Genomic DNA, 25,431 nt, shown 5'->3' with positions numbered 1-25,431 from the left:
TCTGCTCTCCACCAGTAGGTGGCCTTGGGCTGTAGCAGCTCCGAATAGGTCCTGTTGGATGGCTTTTTGGAAGGCAGCAGGAGCAGGAGCTGAGCTGACCAAGGGCCCTGAGGAAGCGTGCTGCCATGGCCATGGGCTGGGGAGAGTCTGCAGGGATCTCAGGGAGGTGGCAGTGCTGGACCTGATCCCAGCGAGAGCTGTGCGTCCCCGTCCGAGGCAGGGCCGGGTCATGGTGTAGAGAGGCGTGGAAAGAGCTTTAGCCTGTCACTGCTCCCAGTGGCTGGGGCCTCTCCATTCCAAGATGACCTTTGGGCCCCCCCAGCTTGGGACCTTCACCAGGACTTAACAGCTATGGTCATATAAACACACTCAAGACAACAGGGCAACTGGTATAGCAGAGTCGGGGGGGCGATGCTACCCAAGCATGCATGCTTCCCAGGAGAAGCAGAGCAGCTCGCTCTGCAGAAGCAAAGGGAAGGGCATTGACAGAGAGGGAATAAGGAGGTGACAGCAGAGGATGGGGTTATGTTGTTAAGGCCTGCAGAGCTTTCAAGGTGATTTGGAAGAAGTCCTTGTTTCCTCTAGTAAAGGCTATTCCCTTCTGCACCTTCCCTCTCCCTGGCAGAGATTAGAGCAGTAAGGTTAATATAGTAGCAGGTACATCCATGAAAATCCGCAGCTGAGTCTTCACTCCAAGTGCTGCCAGCTCTTCCCTAAATCTTCAGGAATCAAGGTGCCTCGTTGGAGGTGGCTCCATTGCCTTTGTTGACGTAAAAGGGGCGGTAATGTGACTGCAATGGAGAATTTGGGGCATGTGAGTTTGACCTACCTTCTTTTTCTGACCACCTATACTTCACCCTCCTAGGTAGCCCAGCCATACATATCTTAACATACTCTGATCTTAACACCTTCCGTCTTTCCTCTTGCAGAGCAACACCACCTCATTTCACTACTGGAGGTGCTGGAGTCATCAAATGCAAATGATGTTGCTTTTTTGATTTATACACATGCTTTGCATGGACCTAATTCCTGAGCCAAATGAGTCTGTGCATCATATAAAATTTCAGACTATGACTCATGGTTTGATGAGAGGTTTCTGGGAGAAGAGGAATGTCACCTTTATTTTTATGCTTCTGTCAGTGTCTTTTAATTGCTCACTAACCTGAGAACTCATGGGAGTTTTCACACTTAAAGCCATGCACAGTTATGCGAGTGAGCAGCCAAGTCGCACGGTATTTATTTGTGCTCTCTGGCTGGCAAGCCAAACTCTTGTGCATGGAAATTCTCACAGCGTGGTGTATTGTTTATTCAGGCCTCCACATGGTGCAGGGCCCAGTACTATATATTTGTGTAAACAGAAGTGTAAGCGGAGAGACAGGGGCAGAGCCTAAAGGAATTGCCCTTTTCTGTCTCTCCAGCTCTGTTTACTGCAGTCCCTAATTGTATCTCTTCTCATCAGGACCTACCCCTGGAATTTCATTCTTACCTGCATCATTACAAATAAGCAACACGTGGCAAAGTTGTGTTGTGCAGCCTTGTGTTGGCTTGGGATGATTGCAAAACACAAAAGCCAATTTATCAACTGTGATAGCTGGTCGCACCGTCACAGACTAAATTTGTAGCCTGGATGACAATATGCTTGCACCAATGAAACAGTGACCAAGGCAATTAGGAACAACTGTGGTTTTGTAATGTCTGATCTGTCTTAGGTTTGATCCACTGCCCAGATCTCACTTGCAGAAGGTGGGAGAGACGTCACAGGAACGTGCTGGTACATTTTTGTGCGGCACACTAGTTAATATTAGGCACGGCAGGAGGCTGGAAGCATGGGCAGAGCAAACCCAACCCATCTTGCTGCTCAGTGCCGACTCCCAATGCCTCCTGCTCAATGTTCCCTTTTGTTGAAATTCTTTTCATTTTATGGCTTTAATTTCCAATATAATTAAGAGATGGAAGAGGGGGGCTTCATTTTAAAGAACTCCCTGTGGGTTAAAAAGACATTCCTCCTTAAACAGTATAGTCTTTTGTGAAAATTCCTATTTACAGAACTTTTAGAATGGGTATTACTTAAATACATATTTAAGACTATTTTAAAAGCTAGATTATTGGCCCAATAGACCATAAAAGCTCCTGCAGAGCTACTGCAGGCCAGAGCGTATATTTCTATTTTGGGACTTTTTAATGCTTATATTTATCAACTCAATTGTTAGGTTCAGAGCTATCTGGTGAATATAGGCTATAAAAATAAAATAGCCGCTACAAGCGTATGCATAAGAGAGAAAGGGAGACAGAAGAAGACTGGTGACTTCATGTGGGAGAAGTTACCCAGGCTTTCTCTGGGGGGATTAAAGAATTCATGGGTTGTGTTCATGGAGCACAGCACACTGACTCATGCAGTGAGGTGCTTACTGCTAAGAAGACCCTACTAGTGCCAACACAGACTTCACTTTCCTGACCACACTCCCCTGGTATAACACCACCATTAGGGAGGATAGGTTGGTATCTAAAGTCACTGCGACGAGTCTCTATCTGAACACACACATGATGAAGTAGATGATCTTTTAGAAAGGCGGTGGTCAAACACAAGACAGAAGATATTGCAAAACTTTGCTGTTCGTAATAGGTATGTTTTGCTGTAGCACATTCAGAGACTTAAGGCTGCATTTTCTGAAAGTGATAGTCTACCAAGGAACATCCTTTTGACTGGCATTCACCTCCTCGTGGGGCCTTGAAAATTTAGCAGAGACATACAGCTGCAGTCCTTAGGCAGCTACTTCCTGTTGTGTGTTTCCTCTGTTTTCTTCCTTCAGTGTGGGAATGCTCTCGATTCTTGACCCTCTCCTTCTTACAAGTCTTATTTCCAGGGAACAGTAAATAATCTTTCACAAATGTATAATCAGAATTCAAAAAGCAGATTTCATCTGCGGAGATGGGGGCAAAAACTTGACAATCTTAATTCAGTTCGTGCAAGATCTTAATGCAGCACAGTGTGAATGTTTGTTAAGAAAAATGGATTAACTTAGTGTTTCTGTGGTTATGCATTAACTGTTCATTAACCTTGTATATTTAAGATTACAAGAGCTAAAACATCACTGTCCTCTGCCCCTTATAATGCACTGTTACCTGTTTTATGCTTACAGTGCAAAATGAGTGACTTACAGATGTTCCAGTGATTTATGATCGTAATCTGACCCTTCATCTTTGATATTGCATCTGCCTACTACAGGATATAATTAGCAAGATACTTCTATATGGTTGTCTTTGGTGTCATTTACACAATCTGTGCTTTCTAGATGTCACAGACTACTAAGAGCATATGATATCCCTGCAGGGAGGAAAAGTACTACAGATAGCAGCGTGTGTGCTATGGTATTAGTATAGCTTCTAGAAGCCTGGACCAAATTTTAGACCAGGGCAAAATCTTTTCAAGATGTCATTCTGAAGTATTGATTATTCCTACAACCCAGAACTGTGGAGGCAGGGGGGTTAATCTGCATCCTTCTGTGGATGCAGTTAACCACAGAAAAACATAATAGAAGCTGTTGATTTGAAGCTTTTACTTTCCCATCTCCAAAGGACCCAAGCCCTAGTCTCTGAAGTCTCAGGTATCCCTAGAACAGATAGTGCTCTTGCTGAAGCTGTGCACATGCTTTCACACCAAGGGTATATTTCTTACCAATACAGACTGCTTAGAGGATTTCCATGTCTGTGGCGTCACCTTTGCAGACTGATGTCTCACTATTGAAGGATAAGCTGTGACAACATAAAACAGCCTGTTATAGATCAGTCCCTGCCACCATCCCCGTCCCCCCTTGCGAGCATCAAGATGAGTAGCAGGACTGGAAGTGCCACATAATTAGTATTGCATTGCTTAACATTGATATGCAGCCATTTTTAGGGTGGGACACAACAGCCATCAGACAGATGCCTATTCCACCACCCAATCACTTAGGAAAAGGGAGTAAAGAAGGTCTGTCTAATTAAAATGTCTGAGGAATGCAGAGAGGTGGGATGCAATCAGTCCAATCAAATTTAGGCCAAGTTCCGAACTAAGCATTCTGACTGTTGCGAAGAACACTGTAGGCTATTTAATTAGTGTAAAGAGCCGAGGCCTGCGTTTCATGTCAGAAGTTAACGACAGTACCTCTGGCAGCATGATAAGCCCTAACCCCCTTCTACCACACCAGCTCAGTTCTGATTCAAAAATACCAGCCCTGCTGAATCACAACCAGTTTCAGTTCTATCAGGTAATGGCCCTTCCCCACTGTCTCCCATTTGCAAATTCATCAGACCTGACTCTGCTTGGCAGGTGCTGATGCTCTTGATTTCCACCTCTGGTGCCCTTGAACTAGTGGGTAGTGAAAAGAGGATTATGAGATGGTGAATGGGGGATTCTGGTTCAGATGGAGAAGGACAGGCAGCTACTGCATATTTTTTTTCAAGGTTGTGCTCAGTGGCTATTATTCTTTCAGGATGATGGCTGTTTTAAAACACTGATGAAGCTAGAGGGGTATATGGCCATGAACATCATTTCCTAGTATCTCTCTCTCCCTGGTTCCTACGCCTCTAAAATCATCTAAAATTCTCATCGCTACCCGTTACAAACAAAATTTAAAACCCCTTCAACTATTCACTAGATGTAACTTTTTAATACTTTTTAACACTCTTTAATAAATTCCTGTTGCCCTGGTTCAGCAGAGTAGGTTACTCATGCAAACATGTGTGTGTATCTAAGAGATTGACAGTCAGGGCAGGAGATACAGGCCAGGTGTAGGACTGCTCCAGGCCTTCTCTGGGAGAGCAAGAACAGGATTAAATGTCTTATCACCTAAAAAGAAGGGGGCAGAAGGAAGGGGAAAAAACTAAATGCCTAGTACCGGTCTTAGTGAAGAGGCTCCCGTCAGACTGTTTGCTGAAGTCACCAGGCGGATTCTGTCCCACCGAGGAGAACTGAAAAGGCAGCTTAGTACCATTGCCTACTGGAAGATAGAAGAGGTTGTGTTATTCCATGGTGTTATATGCTGCAGTGGGGAAGCCCAAGCATTTCAAAACACACTCTGTAAAACTACCTTCAACTAACTTGGGGGAAAATGGGAACTAAGAGCTTTGTCCCTTTTCTCTTAGTAAGAAAAGGCAGATGAGAGCAGTCAGTTGTGGGGTCCCGGTGTACACAGTGTGTGAGTGTGAAGAGATCCCAATGCTCCAGGCAGGCAGGGAAGAGCCTTTCTCTTGAGAGACCCAGAGTGCAGGTGTGACTGAAGAGCAGCCACTTCCTTGCAGGTAAACTGCATCTCCAGAGACTGGAGTAATGAGGCAAAACTACGTAACTGCTGAAGCTCCCTTGCCTCCAAGCAGTTGAGGCTTTATTCAAAGCCCATTGAAATTAAAGCAAGGCTTCCCCTCCTGGCCTCCTTGGGGTTAGGCCCTGGCTGCCAGAATGAATCTGAGAGCAGAGACGATGAGAGGGAGACAGCCCTGCCTGTGGCATGAAAAGCAGGACCGACTTAGGTGTGGCTGTGAGTCACGAGAGCTCCCCCAGGCAGAGTGGCCGTGGATGCTTGTAGGCTGCTTCTGAAGGAAAGGAAAGGAAAGGCAAGACCCTCTGAGCATGAATGAAGCAAAGAACGAAAATATAGGCAAGAAAATGGAAGGTGGGGATCTGGGGAGAAAAGGCATGACTCACTGCTGCTGGTTCTTGGTAAACTAGCTCAAAGCACCCCCTCCCCCTTGTGCTGGATGCTGTACAGACAGTGAACGTCCGTCAGGCTCTGTCTTTGAGAACTTAGGAGAAAAGTAAAAGGTGTATGTGTGATGGAGAAGAGCAGCCTTATGCTTCTGAGACTGGCTTGAGGGTATTTGGAGTCTGCTCCTGGTTCTGCCACAACCTCCACAGATTGCCTTGGATGATGTTGGCATTCCCATCGATTGCAGTTGCTTAGGTATCTCAGGATCTTTGCAAATTGGCACCCGTGTTTTCCATCTTCCTCTTTCACTGTCTGAACAATGAGGACCAGGGATGCCTTTCCCTCCTAAGTACATAGCACGTAGAGCAGTGAGACCCTAGGTTTGGGTGTATTCAGACGGTGCTGATAACCCAGCTAAGAGATGGTTCTGTGAGACAGTGATTGACAGGTGGCAGGACAGCTGAGAGGCGAAGCAGAAGAGGTTGGTTAGCCAGCTAGAAAGCTGTGGCACGGGGGGTTAGATCCTTTCAAACTGAAGTCGGAATTACCCGTACCAAGTGTTTCCTCAGTCGCTTGGAAGGAGGAAAATTCCCATGATCGTGGGTTGAAACTGGCTGTAAAACAAGAGCATCCAGTTCAGCAGTCGGCTCCTGATGAGCTGGCTTAAAGGCCTGTGCCTGGCATTGCTCTATGAAATAGTCCCCACCAATTTGAAGTAGCCCCAAACCAGAAATCTGGGTCCAGGGAGTAGAGGAAAGCCCAGTCTTTTTTCTCTGGGTTCTAGGGAATGGCGAATAGACTTCTCATTTAGAGAACAAAGCTCTCTCGCTGCCACAGAGCTGTCTTTAGCTGCATTAAATTGCCAGCTCAGGTTTGTCTACTCAACATGACTATTCTGCAAAGAGATCTGCAGGCAGAGCCTTGGATTTATTGCTCAAGAGACACAAGTAGAGGAACATTTCTTGCTCAAGCACACATTGTCTCGGCCACTGTGACAAGCATGTGCTCCAGGGTTTCACTAGGACATCACGCTGTGATGCAGACTAGTGCTGTTGTACCCCTTGTGTGAGACATTGGACTCCCAGAAGAGTGAAAAAGAGAGAAATACTTTGAGCTGTTATGCTGCCATCCTGTGGACTGTTTTTCTATTTAAGTAGTTATTTCTCTCTCTGTGTGTGCCTGAGTCCCTCCTACTCTTCATTCAAAGACTTCCAAAGGCACAAGATGATCTTTCCAACCTCCTCCTGGCTTTGGCCAAATTGTTTGCAACATCAGGAGAAGAAAGCTCAGTGGAAGAGGACAGAAAGGAGTGTTGAGCAGTTGAACAGATTGTTCCTCTATCTTTTAGGCAGCATTTGAAACCTTTTATGTCTCCCCTCTGCCTCATTATGTCATCCCTGCAGGCAGATGCTCCGTGATACTGTCTTTAATGACAAGAGCAGTGGAAGGCTCCTTGAATTTAAGCAGGGCTTAAAAACCTATAGGTTCAGTTCAAATCCAAGCAGTTTCTTAGTACGGGCCACTGCAATTAGCACAGAGCACTACTGGGGCAGCATTCCTCAATGTAGCAAACAGACTTGCCCCTGTGGCCTCAGGCAGGATTTGCAGTGATCCAACCTAGCAAGAAAAAGGGTGTGTTACAAAACTATCTGTGAGACATTCAAGGATTCTGTGCATATTATGCAACGCAAAGGGTGGTCCTCTTTTTTTTCCCCTCCTGTTTTATGGAATTCCTTAGAAAAGGTGCAATTGGAGGCAGTGCTGGACTTCTACATGACACATTGACAGAGCATAGAAAGCTCTAGAGGGTTAAATGATTATGGGGATATTGCATTATTCATCAGATAATCCTTTGCTAGCCAGCATGCAAGCTAAGTGGGTCATGTCTCCTGTTTTGCCTACTGATTCATTCTGTTCCCAAAGTCCCCATCAGTGTGGTTTCGGCAGCTGGTTCCTTTCTATCATGCTTGAGTCCTCACCCTGGTGGAGAATCCAGCGCTGTTCAATCCCCATTTCAACAGAGACTGTGTGTGCAATCATGTGCTTAGTCCTTTTGGACAAAGTAACTTTGTTGGTAGAAAGTACAGAATGAGTAGTTTTGGAAGGCAACATGTCTGTGCTCTCAGGAAAACGCAGATGTGTAGGCGGAATAAACACTCCCCCAGTATATGTATATTCAAAAGTCCATTGCAGGAAGCAGTGGGCCACTGAACTGCAAGCCGCTGTACAGCCCTCACACTATTCTGTAGCTGACTGCATCCAGCAAGTGTCCCCACTGGCTCCAATAAAGAGCACTAAATAAGAAACCCCGTCTCTAGCAGTCCCTGTTGATCCCTCCTGTCTCTTGGCTCATCCTCAGGAGGCTGGTATGCTGGATCCCAGCTGTGAGCCAGAGAGCCCCCACTCCCAGGTCTTGGCAAGTGATCCTCCAGAGAGAAGCAGAGGGAAGTCCAGGCACTACAGTCCAGAGCAGTGAGCAGTCAGGCTATGCCATGCTATGGCACTGCCGCAAAGGGCTTTTCCCTTCCTTTTGCCGTGTCAAGTTTCAGCCCTGTCCCAAACACACACGGGAGCGGTGATGGCAGAATGGCATTGTCTGCTGTGTTACTCCCATCACACCCCCACCATACTCTTCAGATGCACGTTGGGCCATTTCCACCTGAACCTGAAGCCCCACGTTTCGAGTAGAGATGGGCTCAGCCCGTGCAATTTTAGAACTAACTTTCAACCGTCCCTTAAGGTTGAAAACAGTTTTGGATGCAGGGCTGAGTCTGTGGTCTCTCCCCAGCATCAGCAGCTCCGCTTAGCAGAACATGTGTTTCCCTGACAGCACAGGGCCTGTAAAGCCCTGAAGCAGCTGGGGCAGAACAGCAGCTATAACCATCCGGGTGGTGTTTGGAGACAGGCTTTGTGCACAATGAACCCACCGCTGGCAAAATGCCCCTCTGCAGCCTCTGATGGAGAGGCTGCCCCCTAACTTGGGGAGCCCGCGGGAAACAGTCCTGCTGAAGGCTTTTGCTGAGGCTGAACTGGGAATGTCGCCTCTGCCGCTGGTATCTGCTCCAAACTGCATCCTCAGCCCTGCGGCGCCGGGCAGGGCGGCCAGCGAGCTGCCAGGCGTGGGCTGATTACAGAGGAGAAGGGCAAAGTGGAAATTCAGACAAAGGGCTCAGTGTTGGGATCTGGGTTATCCCCATGAAACCCTAACAACAGAGCAGGCGACACGGCACTTCAAATACGCTTTCAGGGGAGCGCCACTGCTAATTGCTGCCATATCCCTTTGCCCCGCCTGCCATCTGGCTTTGCAGAACAGCAGCTGTAAACACCTGGCAAATCCAGGCAGGCCCTTGGTCTCTAGGGACCAGAGGAAATTTGGTTACTTATTTTATGCTACCCTTTCTGTTCTTTTCTTTCTACATGCGTTGCCTTGCCTAGGCTCTTAGCACTCTGCTTCTCGCTCTGGGGGTCCTGACACTAATGTAGAAATAGACAACTGCCATTTTACAACTGAATGTGTTGAAAACAGTCATTTACTCCAAAGACTCATTCTGTAGTGTTCACGTAACAATTGGGACATAAGCAAATCACCAGGGCTCTTGTCATCAGTGTCAAGAGCTCAGAAAGGAACTCCAGACTCCTGCTTTTTTAGGACACACTCCTCACTTCTTCTGTCCTTTCCCTGTAGGGCAAAAAGTATGTTTTCTGGTGAAAGTAAAATCCTAATGCAGAGCAAGCCTAGTGTAGCTTTTACATTTGATAGCACAATGGGATAAGCTTCTGGTGGAGAGTAACAGTGACTTCAACCAAGTAACACATGTTAAAACTCCCCTATATTCACAAACTACACTTTTTGAAAGAGTTCAGTCGCTCCAGCTCTCCTCCATAGAGTTGAGAACCTTTGCTGCCCTGAGGTGAAAAGGCAAAAACTTCTCAAAGCTCTGTAGGCTGGAAAGAAGACCAGGCATAAACAAATGCAAAGGGACGGATCTTGTCCAGGGGACAGCAGGAAACATGAGGGAAAGCAAATTTTGGGACAAATCATTAATGAAGTTCCTTTCCTCTGCTGTGTTTGGAGGAAGCCTGACCACCATTAGGATGCCATACCTTTGGGAGACAGGAACATGGAAAATCTCTTCAGATTGTCAGGCTGGTTCCACTCATAGTTGTTCATCATGTACCGGTGGTCACCTGGAGAAGCAGAGCAGGGTGTGAGATGGAGGAAGCAGTTTGGTGGCCTTGAGGGGGATGGGAGGAGGGGGAAGGGGATAACAGATTGGAATTGCTTCCTCAAGTGCTGCAGGAGATATGGTTCTTCTCTTTGAAAACAAGTTCCTCTATTTTTTTAATTCCTCTGTGGGACTCTGGCTGGGAGGTAAAGCAATGATGTAGCTGCCCAGAGGTTCAGCCTGGGATAAAAGAGAAAGCTTCCTCAAAGGCATAGCGCAGCTGAAGCATTCGGCCATTCAGGAGATATGCTATCTCCTGAAAATCTATAGGGAGACTTGAGCATTGAGGCATTTTCCTACCAAAATACTGCTGTGTGGCTAAAAATGTATCCCACTACAAAAGCAGTGGTTTGGGTTTGGCTTCTTTTGTGTGTTTAACTTGTGCACAGTGCTGGCTTTCAACCAGCAGATCTTGAACTGCAAGTATTACAAAGCTCAAGAAAGTCAGTGTTGGGAGGGCTCAGTGGGTTGGTTTCTTCAATTTTTAAAGAAAGATGCTAAACCTGAGTTGCAAACAGCTCTAGCTTCCTGGGCTCTTGGACAAGGGCATTTGGTTCAGGATTCATGCAAAATGGATGAAAACTACCCTTTTACTAGGTATTATGCAGCCTGGTTTTGGTTTTCCGACACTGAAATGATGCTCAATCAGTACAGTTGTTCATAAAAATACTTTATTTTAAGGCCTCAAGTGTTATATAAACCTATTGTTCTCTGCAAGGGGGTAAATTTGGTTCCCATGTTTAGTTCCATTCTTTGATTCTTAAGTCACTGAACAAACATCTATTTCTCCAATTTATTTCTGTGTTATTTACAATCCCTGGATGCTCTCTGATTATTTGCATCCTTGCCACACTACTAAGTAGGTACCTGTTATGACAACCGACAACTGAAAAAGTGGATTCCCTTTGGAGTCTGCTATTAAGCAGGTTTCATTCCATTAATATAATATTTCTTGGTTTTTACACTAGAAGATCAAGCTGGTTGCAAATGAATTTGTTGCAATGACTCAGGGGGAGTCTGAGTTAATTAAATCCATTAAGTAATTGTGGAGTTATTTCCTTGCAGTCACTAGATGCAGAGTGCTGTCCTCTTTCAAGTGTAACTATGGTTTGAAAAACGGAGAGCTCTGAAGTTTCTGAGACTCACCTTAAATAACATTTCCCAACTGAGTGGATACCACTGTTCTTCTCATTAGGCAGACTCCAAGCTGGGTCTATTAAATCCCCGGTAAAGTTTCTGAAGTGCCCAGGTTTCTGGCAGTAGTTAGTTGTTGCCCTGCTCAGAAATGTTTTGGCACTTGAATCCCATGGATTTCAAGTACCATTGAGGACTTCTGACATCAGTAACATGGAGGGGGACCCTAAATAAAAGTGATCAAGTGATCAAGAAGTAGTCAGTCTTTATCCAAAGCTACTAGAACTGAACGTCCGCATACTCTTGTTGGGTTGTACAAATGGCCAAGTAAAATGTATTTGCTTCAGGACTGGCAAAAAACAGCTCAGCAGATGGAAGGTAACTTCCTAAGTTACAGTAACTTGAATGCAAAATGCTTTTATGCTACTCATTTAGTTTTCAGAAGTGCTGTGAGCAGTCAGGCATCCAAAACCCCTTTGGCATTATGCCATTCAGGGTTTGGAAATTCTGCAAATCTCCAGGTGAACAAAGAAGAAGAAAGGAAAATGTACAAAAGTGATTTTTGGATCTGAGCTGCCTGTCATCTACTTGTATTAAGTTATAGCTAAATTTCTCAGCAAACCTTAGCACATAGAGTGTTGAGGATCTGACCAAGTATGTTGCAGTGTTAAATGTTGGAAGACATGTTCAATTTCTGGTACTACTTTAAGGGTAGGGAGAGTTTAAAAATATGGCTTTAGCTATTCATCGTGACCACTTTGAATGTGAATCCTGACTTTTCTGAAAGGTTGGTTCTCCGGACCAGAAGTATCTGGTCCATCTAATTCATGTCTAGTGGAGAATGATGGCACTAGATAAACATTAATGAACTGTTTGCAATGCAGGCTCCTTGGGACCAGGGATTTACTCTTTCTCTCCATAATGTAGGAAGGTAGCAGGCTGTCACTTGATGAATACTAGTAATTCTCATTACAGATCTAAATGTACTCTGGTCCCATGTCACCTTCATTCTTATTGCTCTAGATTGTGAGCGCCAGACAGGCTGATTCACAAAACCCAGGCTCTGAAAAACATTAGTGTGTTGACCAATAACTAAACCCGTGTTGTTCTGACCTCTATGCATCTTTTCAATGGGCTGCTTTTTGTCTGGGTTTTTTGTTTTCTGGGTTTTTGTGGGGTTGTTTCTTCCCTTCTTCCTTTATCATATCATCTTGTAATGTCTGTCTTTTCTGGAAAGAAATTGTAGTGATTTGCATGGCTGTTGCCCAGGAAAAAGGTGGTGTATTAATATGGGAGGAATGTCTAGCAAGTACTGTGAATTTGAATGAAATAACAAGGATCTTGCAGACTTGCAGCAGAGTTCCTCAGCTGCTTGTGTTGTATGAACTGGACTTGAAATGATTCCTGCTTCTTTTTGAGTCACATGTCATCCTGAACAGCAGGGTGCAATTTATCCTCATATTACCTATCCAGCTTCTTGACCTTTATTGTTCTGGTATCTAGGGTTCCACAGTTACTAATAGATTTTATCCTTATAGCAGCCTGGTGAGATAACTATTAATTCCGATCCCTGCTATTCTTAGTGCAAGAGATAATTTCATGGGATTAAGTAACTTGCCCAAGGTTACAAAGGCTGTTTGTGGGGGAGCTGGGAAGTGGAGTGGAGTTGTGGAGTCTCATTCTAGTGCCCTGACCTCCTAATCTTATGTGTGAGCTTGATGCAAGACAAGTCCTTTCTGCAGAACTAGTTGGAAGACACAGAAAGTAAGTGGGTTCTAAAACTTAGAAGATTCTTGCAGTGCTGTGGTATTCACCATGACCTCTCTATTCACATAAGAAAGATCATCCATCCTTAAAATTCACTGAAGCGTGGGGACCATTTGGCACTGCATGTCCTTTGAACACCTTGGCTCAGGGCAGATGGGAAACAAACCTCTCCCTAGTGGAACATGCAAAGAAGTATGATCAGAGAGAGTTACGCTGGTTCAAGTTGTAGCTTAACCTGAACACCAAAATGGAGACCTTTTTACTTGGAAAATCAGTTATTAGATTTTCAGTGACAGCTGCTTGCAGGGTATTTCATGTTGCAGCCAGGCAAGCAGTGGCTGAAACAGGCTGTTGTAAAATGTCATACAGTCATACCAGCACAGCCCATGTGCTAACCAAGCTGTACAAATAGGCTAATGACAGGATTTCAAAATTGCCATACTGGGGTGGCTACATTCACATTTCTGCCACTGCCTTCTCAATTTACCTAGTGAGCCACTGAGTTGCCTTAGTATGTCTGTGCAGTCTTCCATGTAGAAACTGTCATGCTAAACTTGCAGGGGCTTGTTGGAGCCTGGCGCAAGGCAGAGTGTCCCTGCTGGCCTCTTGCAGGAGGGAAGGGTCACTGTTCTCAACCCCAAAAAGAAGTGTTGCTCTGAAGTCTCATGTGGGAGGTAGCTAAACCGATTAAGCACTGAGAAGCTGAAACGTGAAACAGCACTCAGAGAAGTGGGGCTAGTTTGAACCCCTGGATCCCCTACACATGAGATACTCTAAATCCCTGGCAGTTCAACTGGCTCCGTCCCCACATAGGTCTGGTAGGATAGCTCTAATATTCCAGAATGAATTCCTGCTACGGGTAGTCTTTCTCGCACTTTCCCTAGGTCCTTGCTTACTTTCTCCTTTGAGAGCACGCTCATCACACTTCATCTCCTCTGACCCTGCACTAGGCTTTGCCTAGGGAGGGAGGGAAGGGGCAGATCTTGGATACTCTACCGTTCTCCATGTGGTTCCTCTCTATGAAGTTGCGGCCAAGATCTGCCTTGCAGATCTTCTCCACATGCCTCATGCAGACGTTTAGGAGGTCATCTCTGAGGAGTCCCATAGATGGGCTCATGCTCTCCCCTTCAAGCAGCACACTGTATGTTGGGAGGGATGGAGGGGGGACGTAATTCCGCATCAAAGCCCCAAACTCCTGCCAAAAAGAAGGGAGGAGAGGTTACTGAGGAACATAACAGACGGAGGCTAGATCCTAGGGAACTGGCTAAAGTTAGGCTCCAAATATAATGAAGTGCAAAGGAGAACAGTGAAGATGGAGGGGGCAGAGAAACGTTCTGCTTATGAGCTGTAGCCATCTACAAAAAAAGCAGGCATTGGCATACCTAAGTTCATTCTTCACCTACCAGAGCAGAGACAGCTTCAAATGTCAGGGTCAGTTCCTGCTGTACACGTGCAGTGAACTGGAGAAGATTAACGCATCTTACACCGACTTGGGATTTGTCTTTGGGACAAATCCTGTCCTCATGGGAAAAAAGGAAAGGAAAATGAGATCTCAGTTACCTGCAGGAAGAGCACAGAGTCACTGATCTGGTGGATCTGCTCCCTGTTCTCCTTGTCCTCCCGCAGAAGCTTTGCCCTCTCTTCCAGCTCATCCACGATTTCTTTTACATTCTCTGATGCAATCTTTTCCCTCTGGTCCAGGGCAGCCTTCACTTCATCCCTCTGCCTTTCCAGGTCGCGGATCAGCTCTTTGAAATGCTGGTCCACTGTGGCTTTCTCGTTGGTGGTGTAGTTCTGTGGAGGGAAGGGGCAGAGAGAGGAAGCAGCAGAAAAGACACAGGAGAAATAAAGTATTAAACTTCTCAGGGGGTGATTTGCTAATAGAGAGAGATACAGCGGGGGATATGTCCAAGCATTCTCAGCATTTAGACTGTGACTATGGACACTCTAGGTATGTAAGTCTTAGCACTAGAAAAGTTGTGCCAAAAGAAGTAATACTTGTACTTGCAATAATTGTGTGTATGTAATCTAAAGGGAATGCTGTCTTCCTGATTATAAGAGTATATCTTTTAATTAATGAACTGCACTCTTAGGTGATATTTGAAAACACTGTTTAACCTTCTAAATCATGGTTCTGGCTCCTCAAGAATTTGAGGACCAAATTCCCACCATTTCAAAGGAATGAAAGGTGCTGAAACACTTTTTACAGGGACCTGACCTCTAGGTCCCTCTGAAATATTCCTCAGAAGGCCTGTGGATGTAACTATATTCAGAGTTAAAATTTCTAGGTCAGATTTCCAATAATAATAATAATAATAATAGTAATAATAATAAAGCAGGCAAAAAGCAGAACTGGGAAGCCAAAGTGCATGTACCACATAAAAGGGAGAAGAATGGCTTTGCCTATTAATATTATGCAAATTTTCTGGGGTGTGTCCAAATAGTGTTTTCACCGCTCTATTCAGTTAGGGTATAAATGAAAAGAAAAAAACAACCCACCATTACAGTATTCTAACCCTTAGCATGGTGAAAGAATTATAAAGGAGCCCTATATCAGTATGGAGATAAGCTGTTCCACTATGAAGAAGAAGTTTGTTGGTGTAACTGTATCTGTTCCTGTTGCCTTATCTCCATCTGGGCAATCCAGAGCCCTTCTGGAGTTTATTTTTGTGTGTGATCTAGCAGGAAGAAAAGCAGCAGACCTTTGTTTCTCAATCAGCCTTGCTACTGGTGATTGAAGAACCATAAGGGACCCGAAGCAGGGAGGTGCCTTGGATCATTTTGTAACAAGGCCGTGCTAGCTCTTCTTGCTCTCCTGCAGGGTATGTTGCAAGATGACTTCAGTAGGAGTTGTTGTTTCCAAGATTTGGCATGAGTGAGTTTTGGAGAGTGACAAGATAGAGGCTGGGTAAGGGATGGAGTGAGTAGGAGCTGGATATGGCAGAGAAGTTGAGGAAAGGAGGAGAGGGATGTGAAAGAGTGGAAAAGAAAGGAAAGTGGCAAGTGCAGGAGAAAGAGAAGTGAACTTAAAAGAATATCCCATACGCACCTTGATACGGTCCCTCTCCTTCTGCCACTTATCCATTTCATCTTCTACCTCAATGATCTTCAGCTGCAGTTGTTCTTTCTGCAGGGAAAGCTCAGCCTGTGAGAAGAGGGGAGTCTCGTGAACTGGGGCTGAGGGTGGCCTACTTCAAAGAGGCGCTGTGCTTCCACTTATGCATTTGGCCCTGAACAATAACAGCTGGGAGGTACAGGTTCCTGGCACTGCTTGAAATGGAGATCATGTGCTGACACTGGACAAGGTCCCAGAGCTTCTGGCTGGGTCAAGAGATTCAGCTCCCTCAGCAAAGACAGCAGCAGAAGCACCCACCTACTAGGCTACTGTCATGGTGCCGCTTTTAATCACATTAGAGTCATTAGCTGGAGGGGGAAGAGGCCTGTTTCAAAATTCAGCTGTGTATGCAGTGAAGGGCCCATCCCAGGGTGTGCCTCTGCAGCAATAACAGTTTTCATGTAATTACGGAATGACGTTTGACGAGTGTTGCAACAAGAGGACGATGCCTCCGGCAGGAATTCTGTTTAGACAGGATTGTGGATTAATTTGCTCTGAATTGAGAGCTTTCATGTTATGATGAAGCTGGGGAATGCTTGGAAAAAATAAAAAACACAAAAGGAGGAGGGAGGAGGTGTAGTCAACCGTGCTTGGCTTAGATCAGCAACTTCACTGGGATTCATTTGCATTTCGTTTTGCACTGGCTTCCCAGAGAAGCTCAGACCAGACAATTGCATGCAAGGCAGTTCATAGAACTGGAGCCTGTGGAGGGCTGGGCAGCCATACCCTGGTGTAACATGCTGGTTGTTGTGCACGCCGTGTCTCTGGATCAGACCAGGACCTGGCTGTTTAGTAATGCCTTGCCCCGTTAACTCTGGGCAACCCCTCCCTCGGTCTTTCATATTCACCATGTCCCTGCCCAACAGATCATGACAAAGCCTTTGTTTACGCATGTCAAGATCTTTCTGTGTTTCATGTGTGTACAGGTTGGTCACAGCACAACTATAACTACAGGCAATCTGGCTATGGGACACTTATCCCCAGAGCTGTTTAGGAACTACACAGTTGGCAGAAATTACCAGTATTCCACAACTGAGCTATGCCATGTTAGAAAAGTTCTGAAAGCCCACTGTTCATGCTGAGATCCTTTGGCAAATGGTTGTATTACCCCAAAGCACTTACATTTAGGCCAACAGTTAGAGGCAGGGGAGGTGAGGGATGGATAAATCCACTCCCACGGCAGCTAACACAGTGAGGTCTCCCTGCTGCTGTTAGAACACAAGGTATAGTTCCCACTGCCGCCCATCCAAGAACATAATGCAACATGAAAACCTGGGTCTTCTCTTGTGATGATAGCTGCCCTCGAGGTGGGAGTTTAAAAGTTTTCAATTCTCCATTCAAGGAGTAAAAAATAGCATCACATGATGAAGAGCAGGCAACAAGCTGTCAACCAGCTCAGACCAAGGAAATCAGCCCATCAGGGCTCCTGTCTTGGTGCCAGTCACCATAGTGTCTGAACATCCTCTTGAGCTTGAATCAAGCACAGCTGCATCTGAGAGCCATTGGCTCTAGCTGTTCCAGTTTAGAAAATCGCTGTTTATAGAGGGAAAACACTTTGACTGTTGTTTTATTGCCTTATAAAACAGAAGAAAGGGGGAACAAAAGAGGCAAATGTATTCAAAGGTATCTCAATGCCGGAAGAGGTGCATTCTCACATTGTCATTGTAATTGTCCTTGTTTGTTGAGAGTTAGGAGAGCACTGGTCCTCTAAATATTATCCATACACCCTGACAGCCTTCAGTAGTCACCTGAGTGCTATCATGAGATGAAGCTCATATTCTACAGGGGTTCAGAGCAGACATGGAAGGGTTTTGCGGTACAGGATCATCAGGGAACCATATGGGTATCAAGATGAGAAAATTCACTCTACTACTGATCAAGAGTAAAGGCGTGAGCTCGATCCTATAGTTTTCACATTTTCAAGACAGTGACTTGGAGGAATGCATGCTTTTTTCCATTCTCGTGCACTGTGAGATGTCCTCTGCATCAAGACACAAAGGTGTGCAACCATCTTTGCAGAGCAGGGAAATGCAATGAGATAAAAGCATTTTAGATCCAGATATCCATTGCACTGCAGTAACCAATGTGAGACATTACACTATAATGCAAGTTGTTTCCTTGAGCCACAGAGCTATATCCAGATGTCATTAATTGTTAGCAAAGTAAAAAGCACATCTCCTGAGCAATGTGAGCTCCTGTTTCCCTCCTCATCCCTAAATATCAGGATGTTCTTGCAACAAGAATGTGAGTGAAATCTTACAGAGAAGGACTGGAGGGATTTTTCTGAGCAGACACGTAGACACTCCACAAGGGATGTGAAAAGAAAGGTAGCAGGAAAGAATTTCAGGTGATGGCTGGAAGGTGGTGATAACAATATTATACTTTTGTAGTACTTTTTAATTAAGATGGGTCTCAAAGGAATTTTGGAAACTATTACTTGCTCAAAAGTGATAGCTAACGCTTAACAGCTTGTTGCAGTTATAATACCCCTTCACCCAGAAAGGTAGTTTGGGTGCCTCTGGGATGGCATGTAACAACTATTTAAGAGCAGACCCACACTACAATTTAGAGTGAGAATTATGATTTGCAAATGGAAATTACAGAGGTAGTTCCAATAGCCAGAATATAAATATCACAGTCATCCAGGTTCGGCATGGGTTAAAACACCCATACTGAGGGCAAAAAGAAACATTAGTTACAGACACCAGCAGGGGCAAGGGAGGTGAAGGGAGGTGTTTCATTGCATGATAGTACAAACATTAAAACTAGTCTTACCATAGAAAAAGTTTTAAAAAGAGGTCCAGGGAGACCATGGAATAGTATAAGAACTGGTGACATGGGCACAAGGAGGGATTCAGTAGCGGTGCTCTGGAGATGGACCAGATGTAAGGGGTTCAGCAAAGGTGATTTCATGATGTTTTTAAGGCCCTGTTCAGTCTGGGACTGGCTGGAAGATTGCTTTAGCTGTCCATGTATATCCCGTGTTACATTTACAGTAGGGTGGTTACAGGTACTAGGGACCTTCAACTTCTCGGCTTCATTCCCTGTGAAGAAACTTCCCTCCTAGCTTTCTTCATATTTCTCAGGTTTTCCAGGATCAACAATCCCTGATCCCCTTATGTGATGGACCACCCAGAACAAATCCATTGGGTGAGACTTGGGGTTCAGAAGGTCCTAGTGAAAGATAATATAGCAGCTCAGCCCATTGTGGGGGGAGTCCCTACAGTGCAGAAATAACAGTAACAGTGAAGAAGATCTAATAAATACAGGTTTAGACCATTCGGTTTGACTATAGCAAGTTGAGAAATGCTGTCACTGGGAGTCTTTGAGCTAAGAGAGGATCCCCTATTAGAGTCTAAGTTAATTAGGACAGTCAAGAGACCTAAGTGAAAGTTCAGAGTGTACACCTAAACATCCACAACTCAACCCAGCCCTTGTGCTGTAAAGGACCTAGAGATGCGAGATTATGAGTCTTGCATCATGATGCAACTCATTTTCGCAAAGCAGCAATACAAGCATCATCATGTCTTAATGCTCTGGGAACCCAGTCCCTGCATCAGGGAACACCCCTGTGTCACCAGCCTGGGAGAGCTGTGCTAATTACCTGACAGCAACAACCAAATGCAATAATGAAGCTAGAGAAGAAGTGTTTAAACTAGTTGTCCCAATACAGGGCCTGTATTGGAAATGACATAGCTGAGAAATAAGGAAATTGTTTGAGACGTTATTTCTGCTGGTTTTGCCATTACATTATCCTAAGCTTTTGTTAAGCAGAGGTGGGTGCCAGTAGTCTACAATCTTTGGAGACTCTGCCAGCATCCTGCAAAAATGGCACTAGTCACTGCATGAGCTGAGGCCAGAAAAGGCTCTCTGCGCGGTTTGAAGAGAATTCCTTACTTGCAAACTGGTGGATTTTCCCTGGGTTCTGCCCTCACTGTAGAGGCATTAATGCAGAATGCAGGCAAATAGGCAAATCTACTCTAAATCACAATTTGCAGCAGGTCAGCTTCCCCAGCCTTCCAGCTAGGAAGAACATCCTGCAGGTAACTGCACCATCTCTGTGGAAAGAGTATCTATTTTAAGCTGTGTCCACAGAGTAACCACAACTAGTGTAGATAAGGTCTTATAGCCACATCATGCCCTAACCTTGCATCACTGAAAAAGGCCAAAAATCCTTCCACTGCCACATTGATACACTCTTGTTTGCTCTCTATTCAGACAGTGAAAGCCGTACAGAGCGGGCTCAGATTGAAATCCCTCTGCGTCCATCTCTGTGGACGGTTGACTTCAAAGCCTAGTTCAGACTCTGTGAAGTCTCCCCTTTTAAAAGTTGCTTTGTTGAAACGAGGAACACCCAGCTCCCGTTTCTGCATGCAGTTCTCTGCTGCCTCTTTAAACCTGCTGCACAATGTGAACTTTTCTTTAAAGGCAAAGAATTAAAGAAAAAATTCAAAGTGCTTTTCACTAGAACTGACCTGACATGCAGAGTACTAAGGCTGACGCTGGATAGTAACACCAGGTTATTTACAGCTCTGTGACAGGCAGGCATATGTAAAGTTGTCTCGTTTTGAGAATAGGCCTGTGAAACAGGTTTTGAATGAAGGATCCTCTTTCAAAATGAAGGGTGCTCTCTGAAAAGGGGGCTCTAGTTCTGCTGATAAATCAAGCTGCCCAGAGGGTTTTAGATGAGTGTACAAGCTGCTATTGACAATTCTCACTTTTGAACTGTGTGTGGTTATTACCCAGCCTCACGAACTTTTTCTTGGTGGTTTCTTGTACTGATTCTGGTGGGGGGGTTACTTTTCCTTTAAATCTGCAGCAGGAAACTAATGCAAAGTGGATCTGGGGAAGGCATTAAAGGTTTTCTGGGTAAAATGCGCAAATACCACTGTGTGGAAACTCAGAAAAAATATCTGTGTCCTCCCTGCCAAGTTGCCTCTGGCTGACCCACTGTGCCTTTCACTCTTGTCTGCTCAGCAGCATACCAGGAAAAGGGGGATGAGTGACTTTCAGACCAGGCTCCTGAAAAGTGGAAGATGCTGCTGTGTTCTCCCTCTATCTCGTGGAGAGGTATCAGGCTTTTTCCACTGCTTGCCTAAATGCTCTAACCAGTAGGTGTCTGTATACCGGCTTGTTTGCATTCCTCTTCTTTTAAGCTGTACTGTCTCTGTGTTGTGGAGCAGAGTTACCTAATTCTGCAGAAGGATCTTAAGCTATCCCTTGCTTTCCCAACACTCAAGTACAGCACCTCTCTTCCCTACAGGCCTATAGCAAAGATAAACTCATGAAAGAGACTGTAACCTGCATTAATTCCACGGTACGAAAGGAACAGATGTCCCTTTATGTGACAGTTTTGTGCCACCAAATTGCTGAGCGCCCAGATAGACAGTCAGGCTTAAGTGCATCACAGCATAGAACCCCACACTAGTTCTGCTGGAATCCTCTCCAGGTTTGGAGTCACAGTATAGCCAGGGACTGGGAAATCCTTGCAGACAAACCAATTATTCCTTGACAACCAATGCTGTGTGAAAGGGTCTGTCTGGATACAGCTGTATCCTGGTCACCAGTCCAGTGGTAGAGTTAGCAGTTCTGGAGGTAGTAAAGCTACCCTGGAACTGCTCGGATGCCAAGCTGTGAAAACAGGGCAGGGATGGGGATGACCTGATGTTGGTTTTTTGCTTATTCTTTCCACAAAGGCCAGCAGCACCAGCCACACATTGCCACTCTTCCAATTTGTGGTCACATTCCAGCTCAGCTGATTTACAAGACTTGAAAAGAATAGGTGGTGCACACAAGGGACTTGGAAATGTTCATTCCTCTTTGTGGTTCTTGCTAAGGCTCCACCTATGCTGAATAAATCAGGGCTAGGAATAAACCTTTGTAAGTAACAGCTATCCTGTTAATTGTTTTTGTCTGAGTGAATACTCAAGTTACAACATGATCAAAACTCGTTGTCAGGAGAAACTTGCACATGTGTATGATTCATATTGATAAAGCCCTAAATCCTTTAGGCTTAGCAGCAGCAGAAGCAGCACAAGACAGTACAGGAACTGAAGCATGGAGCTAATAAGAGCAGCACAAGGACTCTGAGAAAGAAATCAAACATCAGTTAAATCTTAGGTAAAGTCTTCTCTGCCCTGCTATGGTTGCCTCTTTAAAAGCAAGGTGTTCTAGGTCCATCCAACTACAGGAAGAAGGCTCTGACTAGCTTTGGTTCCTCAGGGAGCAACTGTCAACCTCTTTTCAGTAGAAATGGCTAAGAGGAATTAGACAACCTGGCAGACACTAGACACAGCTTTAGGAGATGTAGGCATATGCTATGTTCAGAGCTGACATCAAAAACACAAGAACAAGCAATTATGAAACACAGCAGGCTAGCAAGCCCTGCAGGAATTAAGAAAGACTGACTGAGAAATGGAAGAAACCTTGTCTGGTTTCAGCAAGGCTGCAAGTTGGAGATGACATTGCAAGAAAAGACCAAAATTTGCACAGGAAGACAGAGATAAGGTCTAGATAAGATGCTTTTTCAGCCGTATGAGATGAATCTTCCTAGCACCTTAGAAGAGTTAAACTGTTCTTCCAAGTTAAGGGTAAGTCAAGAATTTCCAACAGCGGCTACTTGTATTTGCCTGTTCACCACATCAGAGCGCTGGCTTGCACTGTGCCTAAGACTAGCGTTTAGCAGACCTTAGTGCCCTTCCAGTTTCTGCCATGGACTGGTTGTATGACTCTAGGCAAATTGTTTTACATTATCGTTTCGTAGGTCTCCTTTCTGTAATCTCTCCTGTCCTGTCTGCTTAGATCAGAAGGTCTCTAGGCCAGGACATGCTCTTACCAAGGGGATGTACAGCACTGAACATGGTGAGACCCTGATCTTTACTAGAGCTAGTGGAATAATCATACATCCACCCAGAAGGCAAATGGCATGAGACTTTAAGCAAACAAAGGTGGAAGACTTTTCATTAGAATAAGCACTGTTCCACATACCAGCCTCATCTCCTTAGATGTCCATCCTCTAAACCTATTGTAGTAACACTTTAGGGGAAATTGTAATTATTTGTGTTTGCACCAGGGTTTTTTCTTCATCTAAGCTTCAAAAGACTCTTCCTATAGGTGTGGCTCGACACTATTATATCCGTAACAGAAAAGAAAAACAAAAAACCATAATCTCGCTCGAAGTAGCTGAGAAGGCAATTTTCAATAGTAACTTGAGCAGCCACTGCTCTGACTAGCTGTATTCTGGAGCAATGAACTTGAGCAATGCCCCACCTTTCTGGCTGTGGGTAACACTACACAAACACTGTCAAAACTTGAGACTTTTTTTTTTTAAACTTAGCATGTAGGGCTTTGATTCAACTTCTGCTGAAAGGCAGAGGTGCGACCAGGGGTGGAAACCAGGTTGTCCACCCCCCACAATCCCATCTGCTACACAACACCAGTGCTATGCTGCTGTAACCAGCCATTAGGAGAACGATAATCCCATTGCAGCCGAACCCAGGCAGTATCAGTTCTCCACTAAACGCTTCCCATCCGCCACCCCTACATCCCAAAATTACAATGCAGACATGATTTTAGGAGAGACTGTAGGCTGGAGAGCAGAAGCTGTGGTATAACATTGAGGTCTACTGGAAAGACTGATGGGAATGTGCAATAAAGAGAGCATTACCTCTTTTCCCGCTTTCTCGATCTCCACTGTCACTGTGCTGTGGTTCTTGTGCTCCTGGAACATGCAGAGGTAGCAGATGCACATCTGGTCTGTCTGACAGAACAGCTCCATGGTCTTCCCATGCACAGGGCATTTTCTTGCTTCAAAGTCCCTGATGGGGTCCAGGAGCTGGTGGTCCCGGAAAGCTGCTCCCTCCAGATGGGGCTTGAGGTGCAGCTCACAGAAGGAAGCCTGGCACACCAAGCAGGACTTCACGGCCTTTTGCTTGTTATCGATGCAGGAATCACACAGAACATCCTCGAGCTTCACCCTGGGCCGTGACCCAGCTGCTCTGTCAGGCTTGTTGAAGGTGGATCTTCTCAGGTCTCCTGTCTCCACGAGAGGGAGGGAACTTTTCTTCAGGTCCCCCATCTGCCCCCCAGAGAACAACGACTTCCTCCCTTCCCCTTCACTAGGCAGGAAGCTTTTTTTGGAATCCAAGGAGAAGAGGGGCTTCCTGAGATCGCCTTTCTCTGCAAAGGAGAGGGGTGGTCTCCTCATGTCTCCTATCTGTCCACTGGCATATTGCATCTTCTTTGAATCTGCCGAATCCATGCTGAAGTAGGTCGATCTCTTCTCATCGGATGACTCCACAAACTGAATGATGGGCCTCTTCCAGTCACTCCCAGAGAAGAGGGAGCTCTTGATTTGCCCTGTCTCCAAAGAAGCACCACCAGTGCTCTTCATAGCTTCCTTTTCACCTCCACCGGGGTTTGTGGTCTTCTTCACTTCTTCTTCTTTTTTGGGGGCAGATGGACTCTTCACATCCTCTGGCTTCCCAGTGGTACCATTTGTCCTCGCTGCGCTCCCCGTTTCCATTGTCTAAACAGGGCAAATTGGCTTCACTGCTCAGTCTTTCCTCCAGTTCCTGCCTCTCAAGACTCTACAAAGCGGGTATGTCTGCACGGTCGTTGTCTCGGCAAGGAATGACGGTGGAATGCGGGAGAGTTTCTGCCCAAGTGACGCACCTGGAGCTCCTGCAAGGAGGAGGAGAATGCCTGGATTATGCTAGGTAGATGCAGGGAGAAAGAAAGAAACAGACGTTACCAGGGATCAGAAGCTACAGCTGTGCAGTTAATTATACAAGGCAGTCCACACCCAGGAACATTCTTGTCTAACCAGGTTTGGGAGGAAGGGCTGTTTATATACATAGAAATGTGTTTTTTTTTTTAAAATTTTCATTAAGATGTAGCAACCAGTTTGACCGCTTGTTTCAAAAATAATTTTGCTCATTGTTGCTAGGAGCGGAGGTTACCTCCTTGCAGAGATGGGCAGGGACGGAGAGACCATGAGGTGCTGAAGATGGGTTTGTTAACTGGGTCATACACATGCACAAAAATAATTATGGTTGTAATTAAAATGAACGCCTAGAATAAAGCATTCTTAAACTGGATTCCCCTGAGGGCTTACTGTATTCAGTAGGACAGGGAGGGGAAACATATGGATAATACTTGGTTTAAAAGACCCTGTTATCTTTATTTTGATTTTCATGTTGGGTTTGTGCGAGGTCCTTCCATCTAGACCCGGAAATAGCCCAACCATGTATCAGAAGAACACAGCTGACCTGAAGTAAAAATTGGCTAGTCTTGTTTTTCCCACAGGCCATGCAATCTCCACTAATGTGACTAGTAGAATAAAACCCCCACTGCCTATCTCATTGCATGTTCTCACTGAGATAAGGGTTCTGGTGTATCTTACGTGGCTCTTCCCATAAATGTCCACTGAACTGAGAGACATACCTGTAACATACCTGGAAGAGGATATATTTTACAGCTAGATGGCCAAAATGTTTCTTGCAAG

General features: G+C 45.2%; 1 protein-coding gene across 1 annotated transcript; it reads right to left on the bottom strand.

The window, feature by feature from the left end:
- Nucleotides 1-728: 728 nt before the first annotated feature.
- TRIM29 (tripartite motif containing 29) lies at nt 729-24,450 on the bottom strand. The gene is made up of 9 exons (XM_010581444.1): nt 23,593-24,450; nt 15,861-15,956; nt 14,372-14,605; nt 13,808-14,006; nt 9,789-9,872; nt 6,239-6,298; nt 4,878-4,979; nt 3,677-3,753; nt 729-791 (listed from the first exon to the last, which is right to left on the bottom strand). The coding sequence occupies exons 1-9, from the start codon at nt 24,448-24,450 to the stop codon at nt 729-731; spliced, it is 1,773 nt and encodes a 590-aa protein (XP_010579746.1).
- Nucleotides 24,451-25,431: the final 981 nt, after the last annotated feature.

This window comes from Haliaeetus leucocephalus, unplaced genomic scaffold (genome assembly GCF_000737465.1).
Source record: "Haliaeetus leucocephalus isolate CR32 unplaced genomic scaffold, Haliaeetus_leucocephalus-4.0 Scaffold773, whole genome shotgun sequence".
In the NCBI taxonomy this organism is placed as follows: Eukaryota; Metazoa; Chordata; class Aves; order Accipitriformes; family Accipitridae; genus Haliaeetus; species Haliaeetus leucocephalus.
This window is presented reverse-complemented; position numbering and strand designations above follow the sequence as displayed.